The 16,071-nt window shown below is 38.4% G+C and overlaps 1 protein-coding gene across 1 annotated transcript; it reads left to right on the top strand.

The window, feature by feature from the left end:
• Window positions 1-7,181: 7,181 nt before the first annotated feature.
• Window positions 7,182-15,578, top strand: Npy2r (neuropeptide Y receptor Y2). Its single transcript, XM_046459007.2, has 2 exons — window positions 7,182-8,538; window positions 12,477-15,578. The coding sequence occupies exon 2, from the start codon at window positions 12,511-12,513 to the stop codon at window positions 13,657-13,659; it is 1,149 nt and encodes a 382-aa protein (XP_046314963.1). The 5' UTR covers window positions 7,182-8,538; window positions 12,477-12,510; the 3' UTR covers window positions 13,660-15,578.
• Window positions 15,579-16,071: the final 493 nt, after the last annotated feature.

Here is a 16,071-nt window from a genome sequence, read left to right as displayed (position 1 = left end):
AATATCCCACAAACAGTAGTGAATTTGTTAGAGTGCCTTGTGCAACATTTGGGAACCACAGGTTTTGCACCATCTGAAAATTTTAATTTGTGCTATACATTTTGTAGTATATACCTAATGCATTAAATAGCATGAATATGTGAAAATAACCCATTTATAATGGAAGGGTCAAATTAAACACCAAATTAATAAATTTTATTAGTGATATATACTTTTAAAATTAAGTAATGTCTCTACAGTATAAAGTACAATATATAATTTTATTTTTCAGTTAGGGAAAGCTAAGTGTTTTCACTGACTTTCAGTGTCAGATGCCCTGAACAATTTTAACGTGTATCTTTTATTTTATAGTTGAGGAAACAGGCTTAGAGAGATTAAATGATACTTGCAAATCACATAGTGAATGAAGCACAGATGGAAGATAATGCTGCGGTTATTCTGAGACCAACTTTTATGCATTACTCAGAAATGAATCCATGTATATAATGCAGGTCTCCATTGTTCCTCCTGAGCAATACTGTCAAATGAAAGTAGGGTTGAGAAAGTAGTAATTAGATATTGGAACTGGCTACCAGGAAACCTTATGATGTCTTCTTACTTAGGGTTTTAAAGAACAACTGTAAGAACTATTCATTTAAAGTAAATTATGATACAACTTAAAACCTATGCTCTGGAAGTAGAAATTTCCTCCTGGTGTGACTCTTCCTTCTTTCAAAGTTGTTCATGTATACAATCACCATGTTCACCCAAGTGCACATGTTGGAAATACTCCTTCAATTTTCACTGTGTGTTTTTGCCCCAGGTTTCCATTGACAGAGTAGATCTTTGGTTTTTCAAAGGTACCCTCTTGGGAGAGAATACTGTAGCTCCACCACCCGCAACTCCAGCTCTCCAGTTGATGCCATGTGGATCAGAGATGAACCATCTTGCTAAGCCTTTCCTGAATTTCTGACCCACAATGAGCAACATAAAATAATTGTCACTAAATTCTGAGGTGATTTGTTGGACAGCAAAAAGAAAGCAGAATAGAAAAGTCTTATATTCTCAATATCACAGTAGAGCACAATCACAAGAGCCTAAAGATCATTTGACTTCCCATGAAGGCAATGTATTTTATTAAACTTATTATTTACTATGAATTAGAATCTAGTCTCTATACTGCTTGATGCAAATTTATTGACAATTAAGTTTGGTTTTTGCAGAACAGAGATGCAAATGGTTTCTGTTTCATGGAAAGCATAAGTCATATTATGGCTTTATTCCACAAGAGGATATCTACCAGTTTTACATATGTTGGTATTATCCAGGATTCTTTGACTGACAGTATTTGCATCTACCATTGAGATCCTCCTTTTTTTTTTCTGTATTGTTCATTCCCTTATTTTCTGTGTTGTTGATTCTCTTATTAATCAATTAAAGAACTCTTTGACATACACTTACTGTATGCTTTGAGATTAACATCTTTAATATCAAAAATTATACCTTGACACATGCAATCGTTCCTCCCCAGTGGTTTCCACATGGCCTCACTACCACATAGCTTGGGTAAACACAATGGAAAAATGTATTTCAAACTGGAAATAGCATCAAATGGTGGGTAAAGCCCAAAAGGTCTTCTATCTGGGCTTACATTTTAGGAGCGTTATCTTTGCCATAAAGTGTTTCTCTGATTCTCACTCATTAAATACAAACAAACAAACAAAAACCCAGTCAACCAAACAACAACAAAAAAGACCATTCCTTCTTGGGGCACCAAATCTATGTCAATATCCAAACGAAATCTTGATCTGTTTATGTACTTCTTTATTTAAAAATCTCTTGCTCTGTTTTGGGTTTTAAATGTCTCATATAATAAAATGGCTTGCCACCAGCCTGTGACACTATTGGTAAGTTGTGAAACAAACTTTAAGTGGGGCTTAGTGAGTGAAAGTTTGGTCATTAGGAGTGTGCTCTTAACAGGAATTCTGGGACCCTCTCCTCTCTCCTATCTCCCCCCTCCCCCATTCCCTTTCACTACCCCCTCCCTCCTCTCTCCTTTTCCTCCCCAATCCCCCTTCTCCTCTCTCCTCTCCCTCTCCCTCCTCTTTCTCTCTCTCTTACCCATCCATCATAAGGTAAGCAGCTTTGCTCTACCATGTACTCCTTGCCATAATGTTCTGTTTCACTACAGACCGAAAGCAACGTGGCCAAGTGACCATGCACTGAAATTATGAGCCAAAACAAACATTTCTTCTTTTAAGTTGTTTATCTTAGGTGTTTTATCACAGTGATGGAAAACTAACTATATATCTATATACCCTTAATGACAATTGATGGTTTAATAGATTTATAACAATGGCAGGTCTGTGTAACTTATCTTTAAAATAATCATGTCTAATAGTGCCTGTAATAAATTAAATACTCAATAAAGGTTTATTTGCAGAAGTTATGTGTAATAAAATATTTATATACATTTTGTATATATTATTGTACAGTAAAAGAATGGGGAGTCATTAAGTCAGTTCTGTTTGTATTCTTCATTTCACATTCTGAAAGTTTTACTTTGAATAAGTCATTTCACCAGTTCCAAAATAATCTGCAAAATTTATACTTAAATCTTTCACATTCCATCTCTTAGGAGACATCAATAGTAAGTTAGTATGAATGAGACAGCTTTGATTTTACTTGTACTCTTTGAGAAAAATTAAAAATTAAGTTTGTTTTGAGTGTATGATTCAAAAAATATATATCAAATTATGTCTCTATATGCTACAAGGATAAACACTTATTAAATAAAATTGAAATTTCTGAAAGGGTACATGTTTCATCTTTAGCCATTGGTCTTCTATGCATGTTCAAATAATCAAATGAAAAATTGCATTGATTAAATTCTAAATTCTACATAAAAATGTCCCATCCTTTGTTCTTCCTTAAAATTTGAACCATGAATAATTTGCATTTAAATACCTTTTTAGATTTGGTTCCTTACCAGTCTCAATAACCATTTGGATGATCACTGAAAGATAAAAATCTCAGCAAATTGTGCATATGTTGCTTACAATCTTGCCTAATTACTTTGAATCTGCAATTAAAAATTCAAAATGAAAATAAAAAATCCCAAATCCATAGAAATAAAAATCATAGCAAAAATTATATTTATGCCCATTTTAGGATTTAGCATACATTTTACTTTGAATGACTAATTTATTTTCTTGAATGAGACACCTGTCTTCATAACATTCTGCATAAACAGATTTTAAGAAAATCTAGCCTATTGGCCTTGTGAAATTCACAATTTGGTGACTATTTCTTGCCCATTCACACTTTACTCATCCACTCACTACCAAAAGAAACAAGGTTAGGTCAGAAAAGGTAGTAAACTTCAGAATCAACTTGATAAGATTAGTTAGAGTTTAGAAAATTGAATTTTTTAAATAAAAAGATTATTTAAAAATATTCCATTCATATAAGCTGGTCTCATTATGTCTATTTGATGTAAGTCCAATCATACCTGCTCAGGTGTTAAATCTACTGCTCCTCTTCCTGGGTGGATAGAAAAGTGGGCCACAGATCCAGTCAGGAATATGTCTAGGACATTTTGAGAATTTATATTTTTACTGAATGGTCATTAGGAGAGCTAGGTTTTATAATTTTTGCTACAAAGGCATATTTTTGAAACTTTAAAATTAATTTCTCTAAGGACCAATAAATAATCACTACATGTATTAAACATTTAAATATAGCAATACAGAATCAATTTTATACATATTAAACACTATAACTTAGTGTTTAGCTAGTTTGATTATCAATATTTCCTAACCAGAGACTTGTTATTAGACCTTCTTTTGTATGCTTGTTTAGCCTAAGAACTAAAGGAGTACACATTATTATTAGCTTCTTTGAGCTTTTTTATTACTCGAGTCCCAAAGAACTGCTCCATTTGAGCCTGGTGCCCTCTTCCTCTGGTCCTATGTCCTTCCACCCTTCCTCAAATTTCTTCCTTTCAGCTAGTGTCCTGACTTATGGGTTCAGTGCTTTCTGCCTCTGGAATCAGCTTCCACATTCCACTTGAACTATACTGCTTTGTTCTATTTGTGATTTAAGTCAGGTTGGCATGGCTTGAAGGCTATTTAATAATCTCTCTGGAAACTTGACCTTAAAGTAAAAAGAAAAAAAAAATCTAAAACCTTATTTTTCTTGCACAGTGAAACCAAAAGGACTTTCCCCCAGGAATCCACAGGAATCCAAATAAACTCACTCTTTTTTTTTTCTTCTCTTATTTTAATTTCCCTGGAGCCCCCCCCCCCCCCAAATCACCACTTCAATCAACCTTGCCTGGGCCACTGAAATCATATACTGAACTTCATGTTGACTCTGATAGCCCAAACTCCACAGTACTTATCTTATAAGAAGCTGCTTGGCCTTCTCTTCACTCAACACAATCTCTGAGATGTGAATTTGGTGAAAGGAAAAATTTAAAAGTCCTCTCTCACTCCCTGTTGGAATTTATATAAAAAAAGACATAACTGGGCAAGTATACTGGAAATATACATGAGAACATTTATTGCAGTTTTGTCTATAATAAAGATAACTAGTGAGAATATATGTATCCAGTTTAGGCTTAGCAACCATTAAAGGAATCAAATATTTACTAAAGGAAATGAAAAGGTGACTGTGAAATATTAAGTGGAAAATGTAGGGTAGTTAAAAATATTGAGATTTCATACCAATAAGCTGATGATGGTTATTCTGGGTAATACAATTTTAGATCTACATTGTCCAGAATTTACTGTTGTTTAATGGCTATTCAGTTTTATATAGAAATTAATTAAGATTAAATAAAATTTCAGATTCAGTCCTTACTTGCACTGGTCATATTAAGTACCCCAAAGCCATATGTGTCTGGTGGCTACAGTGTTGGAAAGCACAGATAGGGAGCATTTCCCTCACTGAGAAAGCTATATTGGACAGTATTTTTTAAGATAATGGTATGTTTCTAGTTTGCTCTTGATTTTTGGTCTCCTTTAGCTTTTTGTAATGGTTGAAACTACTTATATCTGGGGGAAGTTTCTTTGCTCTCAAAATGAATTTAGACTGAAGGAAAACCATATCATGATCTACTATAGTATCTAATAATTATGCATCATAATTGATCCTCTCTACCAAAGTTGTTGAACTTTTTCTTTTTTAATGAAGTGCTTCCCTGAAATTTACTCACTCTAGCTATTTAAAATCTTGGAATTATTCAGTTATTCAAAATATTCTTTACTGAAGTCTCATTGGGAACAACAGTTCAACCAGAAATAGGAAGAAAATTACTTACTTGATGCTATAGTTTGTATCTCAAATGTGCTCTCAAAGTCTCATGTGGTAGAGCCTTAGTTTCCAGCTTCGCACTACTGGGAAATGAAAGAAATTTGAAGAGGTGGGGCCTAGAGGGAGATCTTCTGGTCATTGGGGGCATGTCCTTGAAAAGGAACTAGAGACACTTCCATCACAGGCCCAAAAGCAAAAAGGCCAATAGATCATGGATTGGAACCTCCAAAATTGTGAGTCAGAATAAATCTTCTCACTTCATATGAAAAGCTGACACATTTGGCAACTAATTTTTGGCTGTATTCATTTTATATTTCTGTACTGTAAAGAGTGGTCAATGGCAAAGGAAATAGTAGTAAAGCCCATGTTTTAGGTATTTTAGGAGATTAACCAAACTTTAAAAACTAATACCAGAGGCTAAAATATTGGAGGCCCATTGGCTAGACTACAGATTTTGTTTTTATTTCTTTCATCCCTCTATCTACAGTGGTCTCCTACTCATCTGAGATCTTTATTTTCTGCAAATTTTAGTAACCCATCCATTAAATGGAAAATCCAGGAAATAAAACTATTTATGTTTTATTTATTTTTTTCTGTTTTGTTTTTAGACAGGGTTTGTTGTTTTTGCCCAGACTGGCCCCAAACTTGTAATTCTCCTGCTTCAGCCTCCTGAGTATCTGGAATTGCAGATGTGTGCCCCATGCTCAGCTAATTCATGTATTTTATATTGCATGTCATTCTGAGCAACATGAACTCTTGAATTGTCATGCTTAGCCTATTTGGCAGGGGACCCAACCCTTTGTCCAGTGAACCTGTGATGTACACCAATTCTTAATCACTTGGTAGCCATCTCAGTTACCAGACTGATTGTTGGAGCATCACAGGGCTTATTTTCAAGTAACCCATTTTTTTTTTTTACTTAATAATGACCACAAAGTAATAGTGGCATGACAACTCAGAGATCTCAAAGAGAAGCTCCAAAGTGCTTCCTTTAAGTGACACTTCACATATTTTGTGCAATCGGTGTTAGAGAAATTAATTGAATCCTCTAAAGCAATTACTCTACAAGACAATACTCATCTGCTTTCTGGATATTTGCTTTTGTGGTTGTTGTTGTTTCAACCCACTGCTGCTCTTCAAAAGTTATGACTTATTGGTCATAGTTTATTCTTCCCCCATGCAAATATCAAGAAGCATGGAACTTCTTGCATAATACACTTATGTAAACAAGGAATATTTCCATAAGGTAAAAAATATTAAATCTATTAAAATACTTTAAGTGGTACCATGTAGAACATCTTGGATATTTCCAGTTCTCTTTATTTTTGTTTCTTGGTAGTTGAAAAAGCCCAAGCTGCTTTGTTTTATAAACAACTCCTTACTACTATGGGCATAACATTAGTTGAAGATTTATTTCAGATTGCACTGTGTAAAGATTTCTTACAAATGCAATATGATTAGGGTGTTGGAAAACCCTCAGAGGATTGAAAACCCTATCCTTCTGAGGGGAGGCTTTAGTTAGTATTTTGGAGAATATTATCTCTAATAGAAATCAAAGCATTTTTTAAATATTTCAGAAAAACTCCAAGCAAACTGATATGGTCATCCTCATTTTAGAAGAGAAAAACAAACAAACAAACAAATAGAACCCCAAATCCTGAGGCAGAGTACTAAGTGATTTATGCAAAACCCCAGCACAGGATGGTTGAGGAAAGAGTGTTCTGCAGTTGCAAGCTTTTGGTTTCCAAACTTGGTAGGCTCTGATGCTACTTCCAGCTGCCAGCATGATGCCCCCCCTAAAACTGAACAAGGGAAAGAGGCTGGCTGTAAACTTCGGAGTCTGAGGGAAGAATCTCAAGAAAACAGATCTTGCAGCTTTGTTGATTTCCTGTCCTGTCTATACTGTTTCGCTCCTACGCACAAACTCAGTCCTGTCAGCTTTAGCTGAGCACTTGGAAACCAGACATAGGCTCACATCTCATCGTGGCTCCAGTGGCTTGGGTCTGAAAGGAGTCAAGAGGAAAGGATCCGGAAATCAGCTAACTAGAGAAAGATACTGATTTTTATTTGAGATCAACTGCTTTTCTTTCTTTTCCTGTTCCAGCTTTTGCAGAGCGCACCTTCCAAGCTTTCAATCTGAATCTGCGCTACTCAACTTTGAAACTGTCCGCAGACACCTGTTAAGGGAATTGCGGATCCTGGGCAGCAAGGATCTGAACTTGGCTGGAGCGCAGCGACCACCCAGTTATAGGAACGCCAGCGCCTTGCTTTCAAGCCATGGGCGAGCGTGCGGAGGATTTGTCCTCGGTGCAATCGAACTGCGCTTTTCCCCGGTTGTGCACCGGCACAGCTCTCAACTTTTGCTCCTACACGCGAAAATAGGAAGCAACCCCTATTAGGGAGTCGTGGGATTTTCTCAGCTCCGCAAGGGTGCGAAGACTGTCTCTCCCGCTCGCCTCCCTCCTGCCCGCTGTCTCTGCTCGCCCTCCGCGCAGGGGACCACAGCTCCCTGGGCTGCAGCTGAGTGTCTCCGCCACGCCTTTGCCTTTGCTTTTTCCCTGCGAATTTGGTGAGTCCGGGCTCCAGACCAGTTTACGTCCTCTTGGAGCCATCTCTAGCGGAATTGGGGGCGGAGAGTAAAAGGAGGGGTTCGTGGAAGTGAAAGAAGGTAGGCGTGGTGCAAACGCCCAGATGATCAAACTTGGGGGTGTTCAGGGGAGTAAGAGTGGCAGCTGCAGGTAATAGTAGGACCTGCGATGGGGCGCCTCGCTGAGTAAGGTTGGCAGCTGCGTTGCGCGGTCTCCCTAGACCAGGACGCATCCAAGAAAAAGCGAACCTCGCCCCCAGTTCCCTGGCCACGGAAACTTCCTATCCAGCTCGCTCCGCTGCAGGGCGATCTCTCCTCAGCCTCCGAACCTGTTTCTTTTTCTTCAAGGGAGCGGTTCGTCTCTCCCGCCCCCAATCCTACCTCCACCCCCTCCCCCCGCCGCCCCATCCTCTACGCCCACCCGAGACTGTGCAGCGCAGTGCGGTGCCCAAGCGCCCACGGCGGAGACAGCAGCCAGGCTTCAGGGAGCTCCAGCTACTCCCGCTGCTCGCCCGCGCAGTCCACTGCCCAGGACCGTCGGAGCAAACACAACTGGGTCAGCTTTGGGGGCCTCCCAGGGTCCTCTCCGGATAATCATCGGACTGACTGGCTGCGCACTTCTTGTTTTACAGTCTCAGCAGAAACGCGAGGGCCAGGTCAGTAAGTCCTACCTCTGATTCCCCTTCTGGGAACTTGAACATTGGCAAAGAAGCCTAGGGTCCTATGAAATAGGCACTGGGGTGGTGTTTCCAAGCGTAATCCCCCACTTCCCAGCCACATTTAGGTGGGTAGTGGGGATGGGGGAGTTTATGCCGTTCTCCTTTTCTCCTTGTGCTAGAATTTTCCTTTCCTGAAGATTCTTGACTTTCCTTGTGCCTTCTTAGAGATAGGCAGGTTGTTCCTGTTTATCTTCTCTTTAAAAATCAAACGCCTGCCTAAAGTGCAAGACCATATTGGATTCTCCAAAGCTGATCAAGAATACGTTTATTTAAGCATTCACTCATTTTTTTTTCTTTTTTAAAAAAAACCAGGGCTCACTCACCAGTAGGAACATATGGTGAAGGGAAAGGAGGTGAGATGAAAAGCTTTAAAGATGTTTCTCAATAGGAACATATCATTTAAAAACCTAGGGACAACATGAAAGAGAAAACGCTGACTTCAAGAAAAGGTCAGGAGCTCAAACACGTGAAAGAGACACAATCCCAGATTCATTGGTTAATATACTTAATGTTGTACTTAGGCACACAATCGTGTCTTGCATGTATCATTCTGGAAAGTTTCTTCTCTCCACATCCCAGGATTAACAAGTAAAGGCAACCTAAGGTGTGGGGCATGATTTCTGAGATTTTTCCCTAAGAAAAGATTACTGTAAGATGCTGTGCTTGGTAAAATGATAGGCTTCACTAAGGCCAACCTGGGACGGTAATGTTTCAGAAAGAACTGTTGAAAAATCCCATAGATATGAAGTATGTAATTAAAAAGAAGGCTTACAGGGCTGGGGTTGTGGCTCAGTGGTAGAGCACTTGCCTAGCATGTGTGAGGCATTGAGTTCGATTCTCAGCACCACATATAAATAAATAAATACATAAAGGTCTATCAACAACTAAAAATTTTTTTTTTTTAAAGAAGGCTCTCAGACTCATTATTAAGTTGCTTTGAATCTCAGGGGGAGACACAAAGGAAAAAAGAAAGAAAGAAAGAAACCCAAACCTCAAACCTCATTTCCTATTTTACAAAGAAATGTTTTAATAACAAAATAACTAAACATTCACTTGTTCAAGAAAACTGCCATTCACAAGTTCTCCTTAAATTTCTTGAATACTGTGAATGCCTTATTTTGCCTTATTTCAAGAAAATATTTCTTCTTTGTCTGCTTTTCTTGTAATTTTTGTACATTTTGAGTTTCTATGGGCAACTTCCTTTGTGTACTTTCTTTTCCTCTTCTACTTTTCCAGAAGTGCTACTGAGAAGTGACAGATTTTCTGCTCTGGGTAATGTTTTGAACTGGCTGAAAGCCAGTAGTGTGCTTGCAAGCATCTAATCATGTCCATATGCTAATAGCTTATAGATCAATAACCATTCCTGCAGAGAAGGTGTAAATAAGAGGGCTTTGAAATAAATAAAATAAGACTGAAAAGAAAGAGCAAACTAAGTCAATGAATCAAATACACCCCCCCCCCCTTCCTAATGTCCTTCGATTTCATGCTTACTCTCAATTTAGTCTGCTAAAATCTCCAAACTGAATTCTTGAGTCTCATTAATTCTGTTAATGAGTTGTCTGGATTGACTAATTGTGTTCTGTAGAGTCAGTTCTTACTCTAAAGGAAATGGTAGAACCTATCAAATGCATGCTCCATGAGCTGAATATCTTGTTTCCATTCTTTCTATTTACTAGAGAAGGGAAGCAAAGGGGAAAGAAAACCTGGTCTACTTGGAACATTCTGTTTGAAATTTATGCAGAGGGAACTAGAATAAGTCAATATAGCAAATACACAAGTTCATGGAAACTCCTTAGTACTCCTCTGGGTAGTAAGGGCACTATGAAGGGGGATGGCCTAAAATAAACAGGAGAGAGAGGAGAGAGGAGACAAAGAGAGAGAGAGAGAACCCAAGAGAAATGAAGAGAGAGACACACACACATATTAGAGAAGTTTCTTTGTGGTGTATACTGACAATTTAAATGATTACAATCAAGAGTTGACCTAGAGGTTCTTTGGATAATTTTCACATAGAAGCAGTTATCTGATTAAATAGAACAAAACAGGCATAAGAATGACATGTCGTGGCAAGAAGTCCTGTATAGTTAATTATCTATAGGAAAGGATCAAAATTACACTTTTTAATTAAATAGCTGATGTTGATTATTAGTAAAATTGTGCTTTCCTTTAGTTTCATATTTGTTTTGCCAGATTATTGAGTGTCTTGAGTGTCTTGGATGGTGCTCAGGATTAAATAACGAATGAAAAAGACCTAGCTTCTTCTGCCTGTGAAAAGCTTGCTGTGGTGGGGTGAACAAAAGAGAATGATCACAGGGTGGCCTGTGCAGCCTTAGAAGTGTTGGGATAACTGAGAGGCTTCCTGTTATGACACAGACAGCAGAGGGAGGTCCGAGAGAGCCCAAGTGATGCTGGAATTGGGAGCAGTTCATTGTGACAGAGTATACATTGGGATGTGGAGATGAGGCCAGAGGAGTAGGCAAGGAGGGCATCAAGATGTGAATGTCATACTGAGGATTGGATTCCCCTGCATAGGCCAGTGTTATCATTATGTGTGGGTGCAGACCCTTTAGTGGGAGAGAAAATTAAAGTAGGCATGCTATCAGCAGACCATACAAAACCAAATCTCTTTCAAAATGTGAAAGAGAAAGAATCGAATGCAGATAAGTGGTTACACAGGTGATGGAAGCCAGATAGGGGATGTTGGGGCTACTCAGGGATTAGCAACAGCAGGGGATCATCACCACTCCCTGGCTGGAGAGACATGCAGAGAGGCAGTGTGGCAGAGGCCAGGAACCAGGACCATCCACTGCAAGCAGGATCACAGAGGGTTTGTATTATAGATGTCAGAGCCAAGGAGCTGGTGCAGAGGTGCAGCTCAGAACAGAGAGGCAGAGGAAAGGAGGCAGAGGCTTCCTCCTTCCTCCTGCTGCTAATTACCTGCCAGTTCCTCCTATTAACTTTCCAGAGCCAGAATCCCAGACTCCTGATGAATGGGGACCCTGCAAATGTCTCTGTGAGACTCAATCCTCTTGTAGTGTGGAATAGAACAGAGTAGGAAACGGTGAGAGATGCAGCTGAGGCACACAGGTGAAGACATTTTTAACTTTAGGTGATTTCATTAATGCGAAGACCATAGACTGGAGTAGGTCACACAGAAGGGAAATAAACAGGGACTGGGAGGTGGCAAAAGGGAAGGAAAAGTGCTAAAACGTTTTATTTAGGGGTTTTAGGGGGATGGAGCTCAGACTTGAGCATACTTCTCAGGTAGTATCTGTGCAGGATTCTACTGTGTTACATGGGAAAATTATTTGTCAACCAGTACACTAGAAAAAATGGTTATGAAGCCAAATCCCATCATTGTGCCTTATTTTCTGTTCCCACAATTCAGGGAATCAGGGTTGGGTTTTCATATTTGTCCCTTCCTTATACATTTTTTTGCTGTATATTGAAAAATTTCAAACAGTGAAAGTAGTGAAAGAAACTTTACTTTCTTTTCTTTAAAATTAATTGGGTGAATTTGTAGCAGCTATAACATCAGTCAAGTTCATAATGTTCATCCCACTGAAAATGAATGGGATCCATTAGGTAGCATCCATACTGGAACTTTTTCTCACTATAGAAAAATACTATATTCCCATCCTTGGATAGATTTTTTAGGACCTGATTTAATTGATCCATTTTCTTTTTTGCATAGACTTAATAAAAGACCTGCTTTATCAAGATGCTATACTAGATGCGATTTTAGAAATAAGAAGGACAGGATATATTGAGCCTCAGACAAATTGAAACAGTCCCTTTAGGATATATTTTACAATACCTTTGCAATTTCCATGTTTCATATTTTTTCTGTTTTTCTTTTTCTCCCTTAATTGTAGATCTAGTTGCAGGCCAAGCGCAACAGTGCTAAAAATGGGACCAGTGGGTGCCGAGTCTGATGAGAATCAGACAGTGGAAGAAACCAAGGTGGAGCAGTATGGGGCAGGGCACACCACTCCGAGAGGTGAGCTGGCCCCTGACCCTGAGCCAGAGCTCATAGACAGCACCAAGCTGGTTGAGGTACGTGTTGTCCTCATACTGGCCTACTGCTCCATCATCTTGCTTGGGGTAGTTGGCAACTCTTTGGTGATCCACGTGGTGATCAAATTCAAGAGCATGCGTACAGTAACCAATTTTTTTATTGCCAACCTGGCCGTGGCGGATCTTTTGGTGAACACCTTGTGCCTACCATTCACTCTTACCTATACCTTAATGGGGGAGTGGAAAATGGGTCCTGTCCTGTGCCACCTGGTGCCATATGCCCAGGGCCTGGCAGTTCAAGTGTCCACCATCACCTTGACTGTAATTGCCCTTGACAGACATCGGTGCATCGTTTACCACCTAGAGAGCAAGATCTCCAAGCAAATCAGCTTCCTGATTATTGGCTTGGCTTGGGGCATCAGTGCCCTCCTGGCAAGTCCTCTGGCCATCTTCCGGGAGTACTCACTGATTGAAATTATTCCAGACTTTGAGATTGTGGCCTGTACTGAGAAATGGCCTGGTGAAGAGAAGAGCATGTATGGCACTATCTATAGTCTTTCCACTTTGTTGATTCTGTATGTTTTGCCTCTGGGCATCATATCTTTTTCCTATACTCGTATTTGGAGTAAACTCAAGAACCATGTCAGCCCTGGAGCTGCAAATGACCACTACCACCAGCGAAGGCAGAAAACCACCAAGATGCTCGTGTGTGTGGTGGTGGTGTTTGCTGTCAGCTGGCTGCCCCTCCACGCCTTCCAACTTGCTGTTGACATCGACCACCATGTGCTGGACCTGAAGGAGTACAAACTCATCTTCACGGTCTTCCACATCATCGCCATGTGCTCCACCTTTGCCAACCCTCTTCTCTATGGCTGGATGAACAGCAACTACAGGAAGGCTTTCCTCTCAGCCTTCCGCTGTGAGCAGAGGTTGGATGCCATTCACTCAGAGGTGTCTGTGACACTCAAATCTAAAAAGAACCTGGAAGTCAAAAAGCACAATGGCCCCAGTGACTCTTTATCTGAGGCTACCAATGTCTAAGGAAACAGGTGTGAAGACTTAGGGATGAATTCTGACCAGAGCTATCAACCTGATTAAGGAAGGCTCACAGGTATGTCCTAGTCTCCCATTTTAAGGACAGAAAAGCATCTTAATGGAAGTATTAGCCGCATAATTCCTGAAAAACTGATAGGGAGAGCCTTGGTGAATTTACTCGTATTCAAAGGTAGGAACAACAAAATGGTTTCATTACCGCTGCTCAGAGGGTAGATTGAATAGAGTCAAAACAGGGAGAAATGCTTTTGACTCATCTCCCAGATAGAAGGCAAAGTGAACAAGAAATTGACATTATCAGCATTGCTAAAAGGTGGGAGTAAAATAAGTGAACTTTCAAGTCACATCAGGACAAGCACTAGGGGTTCTGTTCTGTGTCCTCCCTGCTTCCTCCTCATCTGATGAAAAGTTTCTGAACACGAATTTCTCTAGGGAGCCATAGATGCTCCTTTATGGTGTTTGGTTTTATTGTCCTTCTCATATGTGAAATCCAGAAGAGAATGCTATAGGAAAATGTTGCTAACTGAATGACTTCAAGATGGTTTCAAGGGCATAAACTGAAATTTGCTAGACAATTAATATGTTAAGGAAAATTCTTAGTACTCAGTGAGCAATTGCTCATACAAGCAAATGCACTTTTTGTGAATTATTTTTCAACTCAGAATCAAAGGCTGATATTCTCAGAATTATAAAAAATATGAACCATTATTGAATTTCTCATATCAAGTTTTTCCTGCTTTTGTATAGATACTATTACATAATCAGTAAATAGCTTAATTCTTTTAATTATTGCTAATTGTTGTAACTTTCGGAACCTGTATGATCTCTGTGATGATTCCTGTGTTGGAACAAATTTGCACTAAAATTAAATCAGATTAGAATATAATTTTTACAACATTTTGCAACATATGACTATTTGTAAGCAACTTTTGCAGAGGCACATACATGTTTACAGAACACTGAAGTATTATTTTCTTTGGAATTCATTTTCCATGGACCCATTCATGATTAAAATATATATAACTTCGATAAAATTGACTCATCTGGTAAGAAAAACTAAAAGCACTTGATTCATTACACCTTGCAAATGTTTTGTTTCCACCAATTTCTTTCTTTTTTTCCTCAAAATAACTATATATTTATTGGATATATGAATATATACATAATAAAATGTACCAATAAATAATGGAACATAGATCCTAAGTTTTTACTTAATGATTTTATTAATATAATTTTTATTTTAAAGTACCTAACCAAAGATAATTAAAACACTCTATGTTCATAAAAAAAGAAGACAGATTTTAAAAATAGTCGCACTTCTCTGGATGCTGTTAAAGAAGTTTCATTGTAGTTATATTTTTGTAAATATGATGGAATTTGTGAGCATATTCCTTACATTTCAGACAAATTCAACATGAGTATTCAGTTGTAACACTAATTTTATGAGCTGGAGAGTTTCATTTTATGAATATACTTAAAATTTATACTACGAATCTTATTAAATTCCTTCTATGCTGGAAATAAAAGATTGGTCCTGAAATGAACTATACTTTTGGAATACTGAAAAAGAATTAAATCAGTAGAAGTAAGACTAGATCAAAGATTAAGAAATTAACAAAAATAATATATATCTGTATTATATCATATAATTGAATAACTCATTTTTTCTGTTGGATTTAGCAAAACTATCTAAGGAGAAGCTTTTTGTCTTTTTCATAGCTGTTACATTGCTTAAGATGTTAATAGAAGATTGTAGTTAAGGATTTTATTTCCCTTGGAGAGTTCTTACACTGAAAGAAATTTATATGCTTTGATGAGTAAACTGTTAGAATTCAGTTAATGAACTGATTAACATATGTCTGATTCAATTAACTATGTCAATTCATTAATAAAATATCTTTTATGTAGTGATTTTAATGTTGAAATAAAAGGAATTTGGGAAATTAAAGAACTTGTATGGAATTAAAGAACTTGTATGGAGTCTAGCTGTCCTGCTATCTGTACTTGAACTTGGGTCAATGGATCCACTCCTGTGACTGAAATTGTAATCTATGTTCTGAGAATGCCTGAATCTTTGTTTTCAGACAAGATGTTTCTTTTGCATTTCCAACCTGTGTCTCTACTGAGTAATGAAATGTGTGCATGGGCCTCACCAGCAGATAAAACCCAACCTATGTCAAAAGGACCTGACATTTTAGGGCACCCATCTCAACTTCACCCTGTCCCAGTCATGACTGCTACACACCAGTTCCTAAAGCTTTGAACTTTGTGGTCACCCTTGACTCGTCTGTGCCTTCATCTCACATATCCAATTAACTGCTGTGTTTTGTTCTAATTCCTAAATGTTTCTTGAAACATTTCACTTTTCTTCATCCCTGTCTTCCAGGCTACCATTGTTTC

The sequence above is a fragment of the Marmota monax genome, unplaced genomic scaffold (genome assembly GCF_021218885.2).
Source record: "Marmota monax isolate L192 unplaced genomic scaffold, Marmota_monax_Labrador192_F-V1.1 WCK01_AAM20220418_F8-fsc00002, whole genome shotgun sequence".
Classification (NCBI taxonomy): Eukaryota; Metazoa; Chordata; class Mammalia; order Rodentia; family Sciuridae; genus Marmota; species Marmota monax.
Note: the sequence above shows the minus strand (reverse complement) of the source record. Positions and strands in the feature narration are given on the sequence as shown.